This window comes from Ranitomeya variabilis, chromosome 2, assembly GCF_051348905.1.
Source record: "Ranitomeya variabilis isolate aRanVar5 chromosome 2, aRanVar5.hap1, whole genome shotgun sequence".
NCBI lineage: Eukaryota > Metazoa > Chordata > Amphibia > Anura > Dendrobatidae > Ranitomeya > Ranitomeya variabilis.
In genome coordinates, this window is record NC_135233.1 from 894586586 (window position 1) to 894599991 (window position 13406).

The 13406-nt window shown below is 43.6% G+C and overlaps 1 protein-coding gene across 6 annotated transcripts in view; it reads right to left on the bottom strand.

Annotated features, from left to right (window-relative positions):
* Window positions 1–13406, bottom strand: part of MFN1 (mitofusin 1) — a 189640-nt gene that overhangs the window by 31919 nt on the left and 144315 nt on the right. For all 6 annotated transcript variants that reach the window (XM_077290481.1, XM_077290477.1, XM_077290475.1 and 3 more), the window contains exons 3-8: window positions 12756–12891; window positions 10316–10478; window positions 9314–9438; window positions 8919–9027; window positions 8429–8536; window positions 8129–8282 (exon numbers count right to left, since the gene is read on the bottom strand). In XM_077290481.1, coding sequence (XP_077146596.1) covers window positions 8129–8282; window positions 8429–8536; window positions 8919–9027; window positions 9314–9438; window positions 10316–10478; window positions 12756–12891 — 795 coding nt within the window. The remainder of the gene's footprint in view (window positions 1–8128; window positions 8283–8428; window positions 8537–8918; window positions 9028–9313; window positions 9439–10315; window positions 10479–12755; window positions 12892–13406) is intronic.

Here is a 13406-nt window from a genome sequence, read left to right on the forward strand (position 1 = left end):
ACAATTGTGGAGCGAGGAGATCCGGGGTTGTAGCCCCCACCTTTCCCTTGCTAAACGCTGACGGCACCTATTATCAGCCACCGCCAGCACAAGCTCCTGTTATGCCTAGTATTGCTAGTGATTATGAGTATCCGCCCCCACTTATCTTAGTCACTCGGTCAGAGACGGGATATACAGAGGAGATAGATTTTCAGGAAATGTATTCTAATGTTATTCCTGGACCCCACCGTAATGATGTGCTTTTTAGGATAGGGACAGGGGATCTCACAAAACAATATGTTGGGGCCATAGTAAATGCCGCAGATAACCAGCTCTGCCATGCTGGAGGACTGGCTGCAGTGATTTCACAGAAAGGTGGACCCATGATACAGGAAGAATCTAATTCATATATACAAACTTATGGCCAGGTAGAAACAGGACAGGTCGCAGCGACCAGAGCAGGACAGCTGCCGTGTCAATATGTAATACATGCAGTGGGGCCACGGTATAATCCTACCAACATTCCCAGGTCCAAACAGTTACTTACTGAGGCTGTCCAGAACGCAATTCTGTAATGCTTTAAAAGTTTGGGCACAAGATAGATTAGCGGACCAAGCTACCTCCCTCACAGATGTCACACAGGACAAGGGGGAGACTGCCGAGAAGTTTTATGGGCGTCTTATGGTAGTGTTTAAAGATTTGGGATTCTCATTGTATAATAAAGCCCATTCACACCTTTTTGTAGTAGCTTTAATGTCCGGCCTTAAATCTGAATTGAAGGAGGCAATAATGTCAGTCAGACCCGATATTGAGATTTCCACTCCGGATGATGCATTAAAAGTAATTAAAAGTTTTCAAAAGAATTTAGCACGTTCTGCATCAACAGGAAGATCAAGGGTTAAAACCAGCCACAGCAGTCTCTGCTCCAATTCCAGCCCCCACCCCAGGTACAAGAATGCAGCTGGCTCCTTATCAGTGGCCTGCCCAGCAGCAAATTCCAACTCCAGCCCTCCCACCTTATACAAATTCAGTCCCCTACTCAAATATTTCTTTTAACCCTATGTCTGGAGGTATTGCTCCCCAGCCCCGCCGCACCAGTTCTCACTTGCAGTGTTGGCGCTATGGCCGGCCCGGTCACTTTCAAAGAAATTGTCACACCCCTGCTGACAGATGCTACCCTCAAGTTCCCCTTTCCAGTTACAACCTAGCCACATGTCCATGGCTGGACAGCTGCGACTTCAGTGTGCTATTCTCATGCCTACTAATGTGACTTTAAAAAGGTGCACTGTCCTGAACCCCACTACTCTTCCCCTAGTTCCGATGGATCCAAAGGGGGGAGGAGTAGGTGACATGAAAAAGGACACTTTTTCTTTCTAGAATGGATCCAGAGGAACAAGATTAGGTTTCCAAATCACATGATTGTCTAGAATTGATGTCTCAGGAAACGGCTGGTCTCTAGTGTGCCTATTCTAATGCTGATTTTGAGCTTTTTGTAGATGGATCCCATCACCAAGATGACCAAGGACGCTTCTGTGGTCTCAGAACATGAGGTAATCAAGGCAGAGTCAATGCCAGCTCATATGTCTGCACAAGAAGCAGAGCTCACAGAAACGTGCAAACTAGCAGAAGGTAAGACTGTAAATATCTACACTGATTCCAGGTATGCCTTTGGCATTACACACGATTATGGGCCTATCTGGAGAGCCAGGGCTTTCCTGACAGCAAATGGCCACCCCTTTAAACGTGCTGAGGCAGTCCAGCAACTTATGAATGCACTACAGCTTCCCACCTAAGCAGGCATCATAAAGGTAAAGGCACATACCAAAGGCACTGATGGACGGACAAAAGGGTAACGCACTGGCAGACCAGGCTGCCAAGAAAGCAGCAAGCACTCCTGTAGCCTCTCAAGTACATCACCTAGACACCCCACCATCTCCACTTGTGTTGAAAGACATCTTAGCCCGGTTACAAGAACAGGCAAGTAAGGAGGAGAAAAATAGGTGGCAAAAGATAGGGGCTTGCTCTGATACTGTCACTGGACTATGGGGGAGGGGTGAAAAGGTCTGCCTACCACAGGTACTGTACCCAATGATGGCACAGGTTCTGCACGGGAATGTGCACCACTCGAAGACGGCCATGTGTGACACCCTACAGAGACAATGGATTGCCCCCGGGTTTTCCACCTGCGCAGAAAGCCAGGTACAGAGCTGCATGATATGTGCCACACATAATCAGAGTAGGACAGTGAAAACCCCATCCAAACACACTCCCCGGCCCTTTAACCAATTCCAGAGACTGCAGATTGATTATATTCAGTTACCCAGGGTAGGGACGTATGAGTATGTGTTGGTCTGCATTGATTTATTTTCAGGTTGGCCAGAAGCCTACCCAGTTGCCAAAGCTACGGCTAAGACAACGGCGAAGAAACTGATGGCTGAGATCATATGCAGGTATGGAGTTCCTGAAGTCATTGAAAGCGATCAGGGTTCCCATTTTACTGGAGAGATCATGTCAGAGGTAATGGCAGCACTGGGGGTAAGTCAAGCATTGCATACTCCATCCGTAGAGCAGTGGAAAAGTGGAGAGACTAAATGGAACTCTTAAGCTTAAAATCCAGAAGGCAATGACAGAGACTGGTAAACCATGGACAGAATGCCTCCCTCTAGCTTTGTTTTCAGTAAGATATACCCCAAACAGGAAGACAGGACTTGACTAGCTATGTGCAGGCCTTACATGGACACCTTGCCAAAGTGCATTTAACCATTTTCAGTTCTCTTCCAGACCCAGACAAGGTTCCTGGACACCATCCCTTTGTGCCAGGAGACCTGGTGTATGTGAAAAAGTTTGTGCGCAGAGATTGTCTCCAGCCGAGATTTAAAGGACCTCACACGGTGATCCTGGTTACCCCCACTGCAGTAAAACTCGAAGGAAAGAGCACCTGGATCCATGCCTCACACTGTAAAAGAGACTGTTGTTTTTGATCCTGGAACTGAGGGCTATCCTCGCCCCTACCTCTTTGGTCCCTATTGTAAAAATAAGAATTCTGGTCCCACTATTCTCTGGGTAAACCTGACAGCCCCGGCGAATATCTGGCGATTTGATTTCTGTGATGTAGTCAAGTGCCCCGAGACTGAACGGGTGGTAGAGGAGATCATCCAGTTTTATATGTGTGTTACCAGAAATGACAACAATAACTGTTATTATTGGTCAGATGCTGCTTGGAATACGGGAGATGATTGGGGATATAAATCTAGTGAAGCCATGTTCCCAAGGATGGGACAGGTAGGAGTCTTCGTGAGAGAATGCATCTAACAGCCCTTCTGCAACCACTTAGGGGCTGTAAATGGGGTAAAAGTTGTCACCCCCTCCTCCTAAATCTCGAAAGCCCCCAATCTGCTGACCTGCAGACATTTGTACTGGGAAGGCATTATAATTATGTATTTAGTAGTGGATACTATGGGAATTTAGGCCATATACAGCTCCAGGATATTAGTTTCAGACCAACCAAGGCCCCTGTTACCAGTACAGCTAAGACAGGCCCAGGTGAGCGTTTGCAAAATGTAGTCAATGAAGTAATCCCCATTCCAGGTCTCAGTTGGCAAGAGGTTTTCTCCATAGAAACACAAACAGCCCCAAGGAAAAACCTATGGTTAGAATGGGTGAGATACAATGTAAGAGTCCAGAATATCTCTGTAGGATGTATTGCTTGTGCTGCTGCGAATACACACCTATACACACATGCATTGCTTTTCCCTGATGACAACACCACTGCCTGTATCATGAATCGTTTGAAAGGTCTGAAGTCCACTGATTGTCCAGATTATGTCCTACTAATTCATGAGAAACCCAAACTAAAGGTTCCAGGAGAAGTAACCGTATTAGCTGACAATTATACCTGCTATAATTCCCACGACACCACAGGTACACCAGTAGGGATCTTCGAGACAGGTTTCTGCAAAGGGAACAGTTCTCTAGATACTGATTTGCTAATCAAACATACAGAATATATGTACGACATTTATTGGTTATGTGGAGATGGTAAGCTCCGTCCTAGGTTGCCTAATGCCTGGATAGGTCAATGCACCCTTGTTAAACTAGCTATGCAGTTCAAGATTCTACCCTGGGATCCAAAGACACCTGATGAACCTACCAGAAAGAGGAGAAGCCTTGATCAGCTCCACATGAGTTATGAAGAAGATCCACTAGTATATATTGATGCCATTGGAGTGCCAAGGGGGGTGCCCGACCAGTTTAAAGCCCAGAACCAGATTTATGCTGGCTTTGCTTCTATAATCCCACAGGTGCAGATTAATAAAAATGTTGAATGGATCAAATATATATATATTACAGTAAACAAAGATTTCTCAATTATAGCTGTGATGCCTTCCAGGGTATAGTTGAGGATTTGGGCCCTAACACTTGTATGACCCGTGCTGCAACCCGACCTAAGAGAATTACACTGAATCCTGTCCAGACAAGATCACATGCAGTGATATAAGAAGCTGACACAGGATTGTGGTTGGTGGATACTGGAGACATTAACTTTTGGGAGTAGGCTGACAGTAATCCTTTTGGGAAGGAGCTGTAGACCAGCATGTCATGTCGCCCCCACCACCAGAGAACCAACCACATCAGGTAGGGTAAGACAGATACAGGAGTATTATCCCTGGAGGCCCTCTGACTAGCTAACTATGCAAAAACAATTGGCTGACCCTGAGAACCAACCTTTCTCATTTTACAAACAAATAATGATAATATGATGGACGTATAAGTACACCTGGGCAGGCCTAGGTAGTTAGTGAAAGCAATCCCGACTGGCACCTTCCTCAATCAAGAAGTAGACCCACCAGAGTACGATGGTACTGATCCAGGGGAGATCCCTAAGTATGTCCCTCTCAAGAGAGTAGACAGAACCCCCCATTCTCAGATGATGCTAAGAGATTTAGTTTAGGGACAGTGGGAGAACTCCATGTGAAGTTAGTGAAGGGTTCAGCTGCCTGGAGGCCTCTCGCTAGGGGAGAGTTTCTGAGGTCTCTGGATGAAGAAATCCACCTCCCCTTTCCCATCACATGGACAGTCTCGAAGGATCTTTCTTTAGGGAAAAAAAAACTTAGTATTTAGGGGGGATTGTCAAGGTGAAAATATATATATATCTTTATACCTTTTTGTACTGCTATACTCATACTGTGAAACAATAGGTTTTTCCTATGCTTGCAGATATAACTGTATTTAAAATGGCTGCCAGTATTCACCTTTATCTTTGTCATGTATGTAATACTAAAACTTGTTTTTTGGTGTATTTCTGTGTGTATTAGGAAATTCTGTACTAGGATAACTAATGATGAAACCAAAAGCGTTGTCACCCCTGCTCTTCTCTACACCGATTTCACAAAGTTACCTGATGAAGATGTTGAAGCCAAGCGCATGGCTATCTTCAAAAGATCCCCACTACTGTTATCAATAATTGTTATTCGTAAATTCTAGTATACAGGGGGGACGGGTACGCCGCAACAGCCATGGCTGGTAACATGGCACCAGCCATGTGAAGACCAGTACCGCTCGAGCTTAGAGCTTGGGATAGTATCTCTGATGCTGGACATTAATTAACAAAATTTATCTAGGGGGGAATGTGAAGGAAGAAATTAAGAAAGGTTCTCCATTTTGTGCTTTTCGACTCCATTTTGTTGTTTTGATATAAATTTTGTTAGTAGGCTAAAGGTTACAGCTGTTATGAGATTTTGATGAGACCTTGATTGTTGCAACCTCGGTAGAACAGGAGACTGAGGGTGTATTGTTCTACAAAACTTTGACGCACAGATTGTTCCTGCATTCTTATAGGCTAAGAACCGTGAGCGTGTTCTTATGCTGATTGGTTGAAGTGTAATTTCTATGACTATGATAAAGTCATGCAGAATAAACGGGGGCCAGAGATCTGCTCGATCCCCCATACAGAGACACACGTCTCCGTCTGGTCATTTTCAGTTGCCGGCAACACCTTATATATTAATTTGGAAATCACTGGGTTAACCGTGAAGGATCACTTTAAATCCTCCCTCAACACTATCAGCTGTTATATTAATTATCTTATATACATTTTAATATTATAATTTTTCAATAAAATAAATATTTACTTTATTATTGTCTTTTTGCACAAAATTCTTGGGAGGATTTGGTTGATAAATTGTGCTTGACAGAATTTGTTTTACATACAATTGGTTACCCATCTGATTGAGTCACTATGTACCTGCAGACTGCCAGTTTGTATGCTGTCTCGATTACCTGGTGGGCGGTCACTTGACTATACATGAGATTTGCACCCACACACTCAAGACCACAAGCACAAAAATCACATACAGTCAGGTGCCTGCCAGTAAGCAAACTGCATACATCACAGGACCACCTGCCCGCACCGCAGAACCGTGACCGAGTGCGCACTGCCCGCTGTCAGGATTCCCTAGTTTACAGTCACAAAGTATTCCAAGCCCAGCTAACCCCTGTAGTAAGGCCAAATACTGTTGTTTCATCAAATGAATGGGTCTCTATATATAGACCTCCACCATGCTCCTCCTGACGTAGGAGAAAAAGATTTCTGTGAACAATCTATATAATTGTGTGTAGACGATAAACAGAAGTAAAAAGTAAGAAGGACGTTGCTTGAAAGTTTTGCAGGGATGAGTGCCATTCTGTAGAAGTGAGCAAATCGATTCACAGGACAACTGTCCAGCAGCAGTCCACATCTGTAGTCCATGGCTGTGAGATGGGAGCCCTGCAAAATACCGGAATCTCCAGTGCCTATTAGTAAGCCTGGAATCACCATTTCGGCAGGACGCATGTATTACAACGCACAAGGCCTACTATTCAGAAGAGGTGCTAGTGATTCTGGTCGGCAAGAATAGGTTTGCAGGGCTCCCGGCCACATACTAACAAAGCTGCTGAACAAGGCTCGATCAATCAGTAAAATATTGGTTTAATTACCGTATTTTTCCGACCATAAGACGCACTTTTTTCCTTCAAATTTGGGAGGAAAAGTGTGGGTGCGTCTTATGGTCGGAATGTAGCATTTGGGGAGGGGGGGCAGCGGCTAGTGGGATCCCACTTGCAGGAGGCAGAAAAATGTCCCCGCTGCGGGGAATCCAGCGCTGGGGAAACCAAATGGTCCCGATGATTAAAGTGGAGTGAATATTCATTAGCCGCTTCCCCGCCCACCTGTCAGCTGAGCAGTGAGTGGGGAGCAGCACATGAATACTCCTTCACTGAAACACACATGGTTTCCCCATTGCTGGATTCCTGCAGCAGCTGGGGAGATCTGTGTGTCCGGTGGAGGAGGCAGCAGCAGGGGCCAGAGGGGACAAGATCGCTGCATACCTGCCTGGCTGTGCTGGATGCTGAGGCATAAGGACCTGTGTGATGTCATGAAGTGGGCGGGCTGGAGCATCACATGGCAGCACAGAGCCCTCCCTCTTCTGATGTCCTCACAGGTCCTTCAGACTCCCCACTAGAATCTGCTGGCTTCCCCTTATAACCTGTGCTGTGGAGAGGCAACAAGAGGGATGGCTCTGTGCGGTCATGGGATGCTCCAGCTATTCACCTCACCACAGTGGCTGGCTGGCACAATTAAAAGGTTAGTCTTTACAACACACAATAAATCACTCTGCCACTCCTGTGGTGAACTATAACTCCCAGCATGCCATAGGATCTACAGGACATGCTGGGAGTTATAGTTCTCCCAATGGGATCTTAAAGTAGCACTCCAGTGTTATTTTTCCATTCTGGAGTGGTGCTTTAAATATAAGCCCTGTGCCCCCATTCTTACACTCACCCTCCAGCGTCTTCATAGTACTTTACAGACACCACACTGGTCTCGCAGCACCATCTTCTACCCGCAGCTTCTAACATATATATATATATATATATATATATATATATATATATATTTATTAACACCACATATAATAGTATGTTATTACATTTTACTACATTTTTATTTATTTTTTGCTTCAAATATTTTTTCCCTATTTTCCACCTCTAAAACCTGGGTGTGTCTTATAGGCCGGTGCGTCTTATAGTCCGAAAAATACGGTACTAAGTGATGGAAAAAACATGCTTGTCAGATCTGCAGAAAACAATCAGACCTCTGGAAACCACCCACCTGCCTCTGGCATCCCCTGCGCCTTGTGCATCCTGGCATTCAGAACTTCTTTGGCAGAAACAAAAAATATGCGATTCTGTGCCTCTGAATGATCGACCACTTTCAATTCATCCACCAAGAATGACTGGCATCGCTCGGTGTGTTGTTTCCGCACCTGCTCGTATGGACAGCAGAGCACAATGTCAGCACAGGCAGCATCTGTCCATTCCCAGTACAGTGACACTAGAAGAGACACGACTCCTACAGGACTCCTGGGAGAAGGCACATACATCCCCCATATATTACAAGGCCACAACTTACATCCTCCATGTACTCCGGCTCAGATGCGGACGCGTCCCAGCGATTATTTAAGATAAAGATATTCGGCTTAGAAAGTCTCTCATTCACCTTATGAAAGAAATGCTTTTCCTAAAACAGAAAAGATAAGTTCATGTAAAGATCTGCAGAATGTCGGGCAGTGGCTGATTTAGCTAGATATAGTCAATTATTTATTTCATTTACTTGCTTATATAGCACCATTAATTCTGCAGCGCTTTACTGACACAATCATTGCTGTCCCCATTGGGGCTCACAATATAAATTCCCTATCATTATGTGTTTGGAGTGTGGGAGGAAACCGGAGAACTTGGAGGAAACCCACGCAAGGACAGGGAGAACATATAAACTCCTTGCAGATCATTTCACCAATAAGTGAACAGTGATTATTTCTCTAATTTGTAGATAGATGGTTTAAAACAAACAAAAAAAGGTAGACGAAAAACGAGATTTGAGATTTACACTCCTGCATTACCGTGTTCATAAGTGTAGACTCGGAATTGGCCACCAGAACAAAAACATCAGCATCAAGGCAAAACTTGTCAATCCAGCTGTCCAGCTCTGTAGTCACATCTGTTCCTGGGCTGCAAAATAGACAGCACACTCCACTGAGAAAGCATAGCCTGACCCTATAGTGTACGTACATGGGGTCGTGTACATCACACAGGGTAACAGAACACATACACTGATGTCAAGCACTCCGACAGTTGTAGTAAAGGTGACAAGACAGCGGTAACGCAGACCGTATCCAGCTATTACATTCTTACCACGGCTAAATAGCTCCAGGTGCTTTTTGGATACAGGATTTATACGATTATGCAACAAAATAGTGAAAAGAGCCAGAATCACATTTTCCCCATGAAGTCTCACCTGTCCACAAGAACTAAGTCGTCTCTGAGAAGGGCACATTTTGCTTTGGGCCAGAAGACGTGGACGAGACAACCGGCCTCCAAATCTCTATCCATATGCAGGGCATGAGCCAGCTGATTCACTGTCTGCACAGGGAAAGGATTGTTAGCTCTATGCACAAGAAATCCTATAAAGCAGATTTATGGCTTTACTGTAAGACAGGTAGTGAGTGGCCGGTTTACATCAACTCAGTATAAATGCGTTTTCACACACGGTTCAAAATCACAGCAAGAATGTCATAACTGAACCATGTGACCATGAGCGTACGTCCCGACAAATCACTATTTTGTTTTAAAAGCCATAAATGAGTTAATAAGACTTTTTATAAGAAAAGAAAAAAAAACTGTCAAAGATCACAGAGTGTGTAAGACTGGGCCTAGATGGGACCACCGCTATGCTAGTCATTACCAAGTGATGTCAGCAGAACGTCTCCAAATCAATAAGTGGATGAGGGGAACTAATAGTATGGCCGGCTGAAAGGAAAAATCCTAGAGAAAACTATTGTATGCCTAGTGTTAGAGACGGGACACCATCGTGAAAACCTGACAGACATGTTTATATGCAGCAGGGTCCATCACGCACCATTGGTGTCAGTCATGGAGCATCTCATATGGCTACATCAAGGTTACAGTCATGGATCGGTAAAATATAATTTTTTTTTTAATTAAATTTGACAAGTATATAATGTATGCACACTGTAGTTAACAGATTATTTTCTCAATTTAGGACTAAACAGCCTCACTTAAAAAAAGAACACTAAATTCCCTTATACAATTGTATTACTAAGTCATCTCATTGTCAGCCTTCCCCTGAGAACAGGTAGTGCCAGACACATTGGAACAGTTTTTTCGGCACAAAAACACCATCATTGGGAAATAAAATCAGTTTCTTCAGTGACTATTTAAAGAGTCATTGTGTGTTCACAGTAGTTTTGTTTTTCATTGCATCCCATCGCACAGTCACCTTCACGCTCTTTTTCTCCTCGGAGCCGTCGGTCATCAGATAAGCTTTGTCTCCATCCGTCCCCTCCACACTCAGGAAGCAGTTGGTGGTGTGTCCTATGCCGCTCGGCAAGACCTTGTCCCACAACATGGAGTTTATCACCGTGCTCTTCCCGCTGCTCGTTCTGAAATACCAGGCAACGATTAAGCAATTCTCATATCATATCACTGACACAGATATACAATATCATATACAAGCGGATTATGAAACTGTCATTTTGGGCACAGTATCATGGTCATCCCTGTCCAACATCTGTGCTATGAGCCACTGACAAGTGCATGATGAGTTGGAATCTCAGGGATATTGTGTAGGCTTAACTCCTCAGCCAGCTTCATACATTGCTACCTGACATATGACGCACCAGAACATCATTTGTTGAGAAAGGTGGTAAACAATATGGACACCTTTGTGGATTTTTCTATTTTTATTTATTTCTCCTCTCTATTGCAGAGATATTAGCTTGTAATAAGTTACACTATAATTTATGTTATAGTTGAATTGGGCATTACCAGATATTTGTCTCTGAGAGGGTGCACTACTTCCCCTGCATGAGGATGACCAATCATAAGTAGGCAGCATCACACAGGGGAGAATAGAACACGCCTTCCTCTTCTCACTGATCTCTGCAGTTACTGTCAGAGATACAGAAGAGCCGGGTTATGCATCATCACAAACACTTCCGGATCTCATCACACGGCAGTCAGATTGGGGGAGGGGTGGTGAAGGGGACAGGAAAAATAAAGACTATATTATACTCAGCACTGCAGCCATTATTCCATGATTTGGCCAGTTTGACATGCTCAAAGTGGTGAAAGATTAACTCATTTAGAAGCCCCCAATGAGCAGGGAAATAATGAGCCACTGAAAGGTGTAAAAGTTTAAAAGAAACATTTCAATATTTTTTTTTCATCCATAAATACATTTAGCTTAAAAAAAAAAATCCCCAAAAGACGTCCATATCGTTTAACCCCTTCCTGACACATGACGTACTGTTGTGTCATATGTTGGGAGGCAATGTAGGGAGAACGTTCTGACCAGGAGTTTGCAATTATTATCTCTTCCTCTGCACTCCTCTTAACTGATTTATGACCACAAGCCACAAGAAAGTTGAGCTGAACGTTGTGGTCATACATCAGATGAGAGAAACTCACTAAAAGATAAATAAATTCCCCATCAGAACAAGCAAATTTACAGATTCTCCATTAACTTAGCAGCCAGCGATGGTCGGAAAGCCTGTAAAACCCAAACGGTGTAAAATTTTGAAATCCCGATTGCAAAAATGATTTTCAGCCAAAAATACATGTTAAATTAAAAAAAAAGGTGTCTATGTCCTTTAACCCCTTATTAAAGTAGGCATTTTAAATATTTTACTTACTTGGAAATGCCTCATTTTTAACACACCTTTAGGGTATGTGCACACGCCAGGATTTCTTGCAGAAATTTCCTGAAGAATACTGAAAATTTTCTGCAAGAAATCCGCAATTTTTTTTTTGCGTTTTTTCCCCTTTTTTTCGCTTTTTTTTTTTAGCATTTTGCAAGCGAAATTAGCTTGCAGAATGCTAAAGTTTTCCAAGCGATCTGTAGCATCGCTTGGAAAACTGACTGACAGGTTGGTCACACTTGTCAAACAGAGTGTTTGACAAGTGTGACCAACTTTTTACTATAGATGCAGCTTATGCAGCATCAATAGTAAAAGATAGAATGTTTAAAAGTAATAAAAAAAAAAAAAAAAAATGGTTATACTCACCTGCAGACAGCCGATCTCCTCAGCGGCGTCTGTTCCTATAGATGATGTGTGTGTGCAGGACCTTCGATGACGTCGCGGTCACGTGAGCGGTCACATGACCGGTCTCGCAACCAATCACAAGACCGCGACGTCATCGCAGGTCCTTCACCACACACCAGCTATAGGAACCGAAGCGGCAGCATGCACCGCTGAGAGGCGGGAAGACTCCCGGGGCCATCGAAGGTGAGTATATCACTATTTTTTATTTTAATTCTTTTTTTTTTTTTTTTTTTACCAATTATATGGTGCCCAGTCCATGGAGGAGAGTCTCCTCTTCTCCACCCTGGGTACCAACCGCACATAATCTGCTTACTTCCCGCATGGTGGGCACAGCCCTGTGCGGGAAGTAAGCAGACCAATGCATTCCTAGGTGTGCGGAACCCCGCAATTCCGCAAATTTAATGAACATGTTGCTTTTTTTTCCGCGATGCGATTTTTTCGTGGAAAAAAATGCAACATTTGCACAAAAAATGCGGAATACCCTGAAAATAATGGGAGGCATATGTTAGCGTTTTTTTCGCGTTTTTATCACGTTTTTATAGCGAAAAAAAACGCGAAAAATACTGAACGTGTGCACATGGCCTTAATATTCATGTTTAAACATTTCAGGAATACCTTCCAAAAAATGCCACCTTCATGTGTCTTCGTGACAGAACTTCGCCAATTCCAGCCAGCTTTCTTTTGTAGCTCTGTATCTCCCTTAGGTCATCTTCAGTTGTTATGTTTCTTAATTCTGGATTTCGATACGTTTCTATGGAAGAAAAGAAAAGTTGCACATTTTGAAAATTTGTACAAAAAAAAACAAACAACAACAAAACAGCGCAACAAAACAGTAGTTTATGTCAAAAGATTACACAAAATCTGTGAGGCTGGACCCTAGATGGGACCACCGATGCGATGCAGTCAGACATTCTCCAGTTCAATAAGTGGAAACAAGTATGACCTGCTTAGAGGAACAACCCTAGCTTGGAGGCAAGTTCTGATGGACATTGTTTGGCTCAGGGGTTCAAAGAGCACCCGAAAAAAATATGAACTGTGCCCGAAGTGTTCCTATAGACGGGTTGTCCCAGGAGCAAAGTACATTTTAAATCAATAGATCTTGGAATAACAAGTTATACAATTGCATGTATTAAAAAAAAAAAAATGTTCCTGTGCCGAGATAATCTTATAAATTGGCCCCGTTTAATGGATGTGTCTGACTGTAAAGGAATATGGTCATCACATACCACAGCTCCTGAGCAGGGGAGGATGCAAAAGAGTATACAG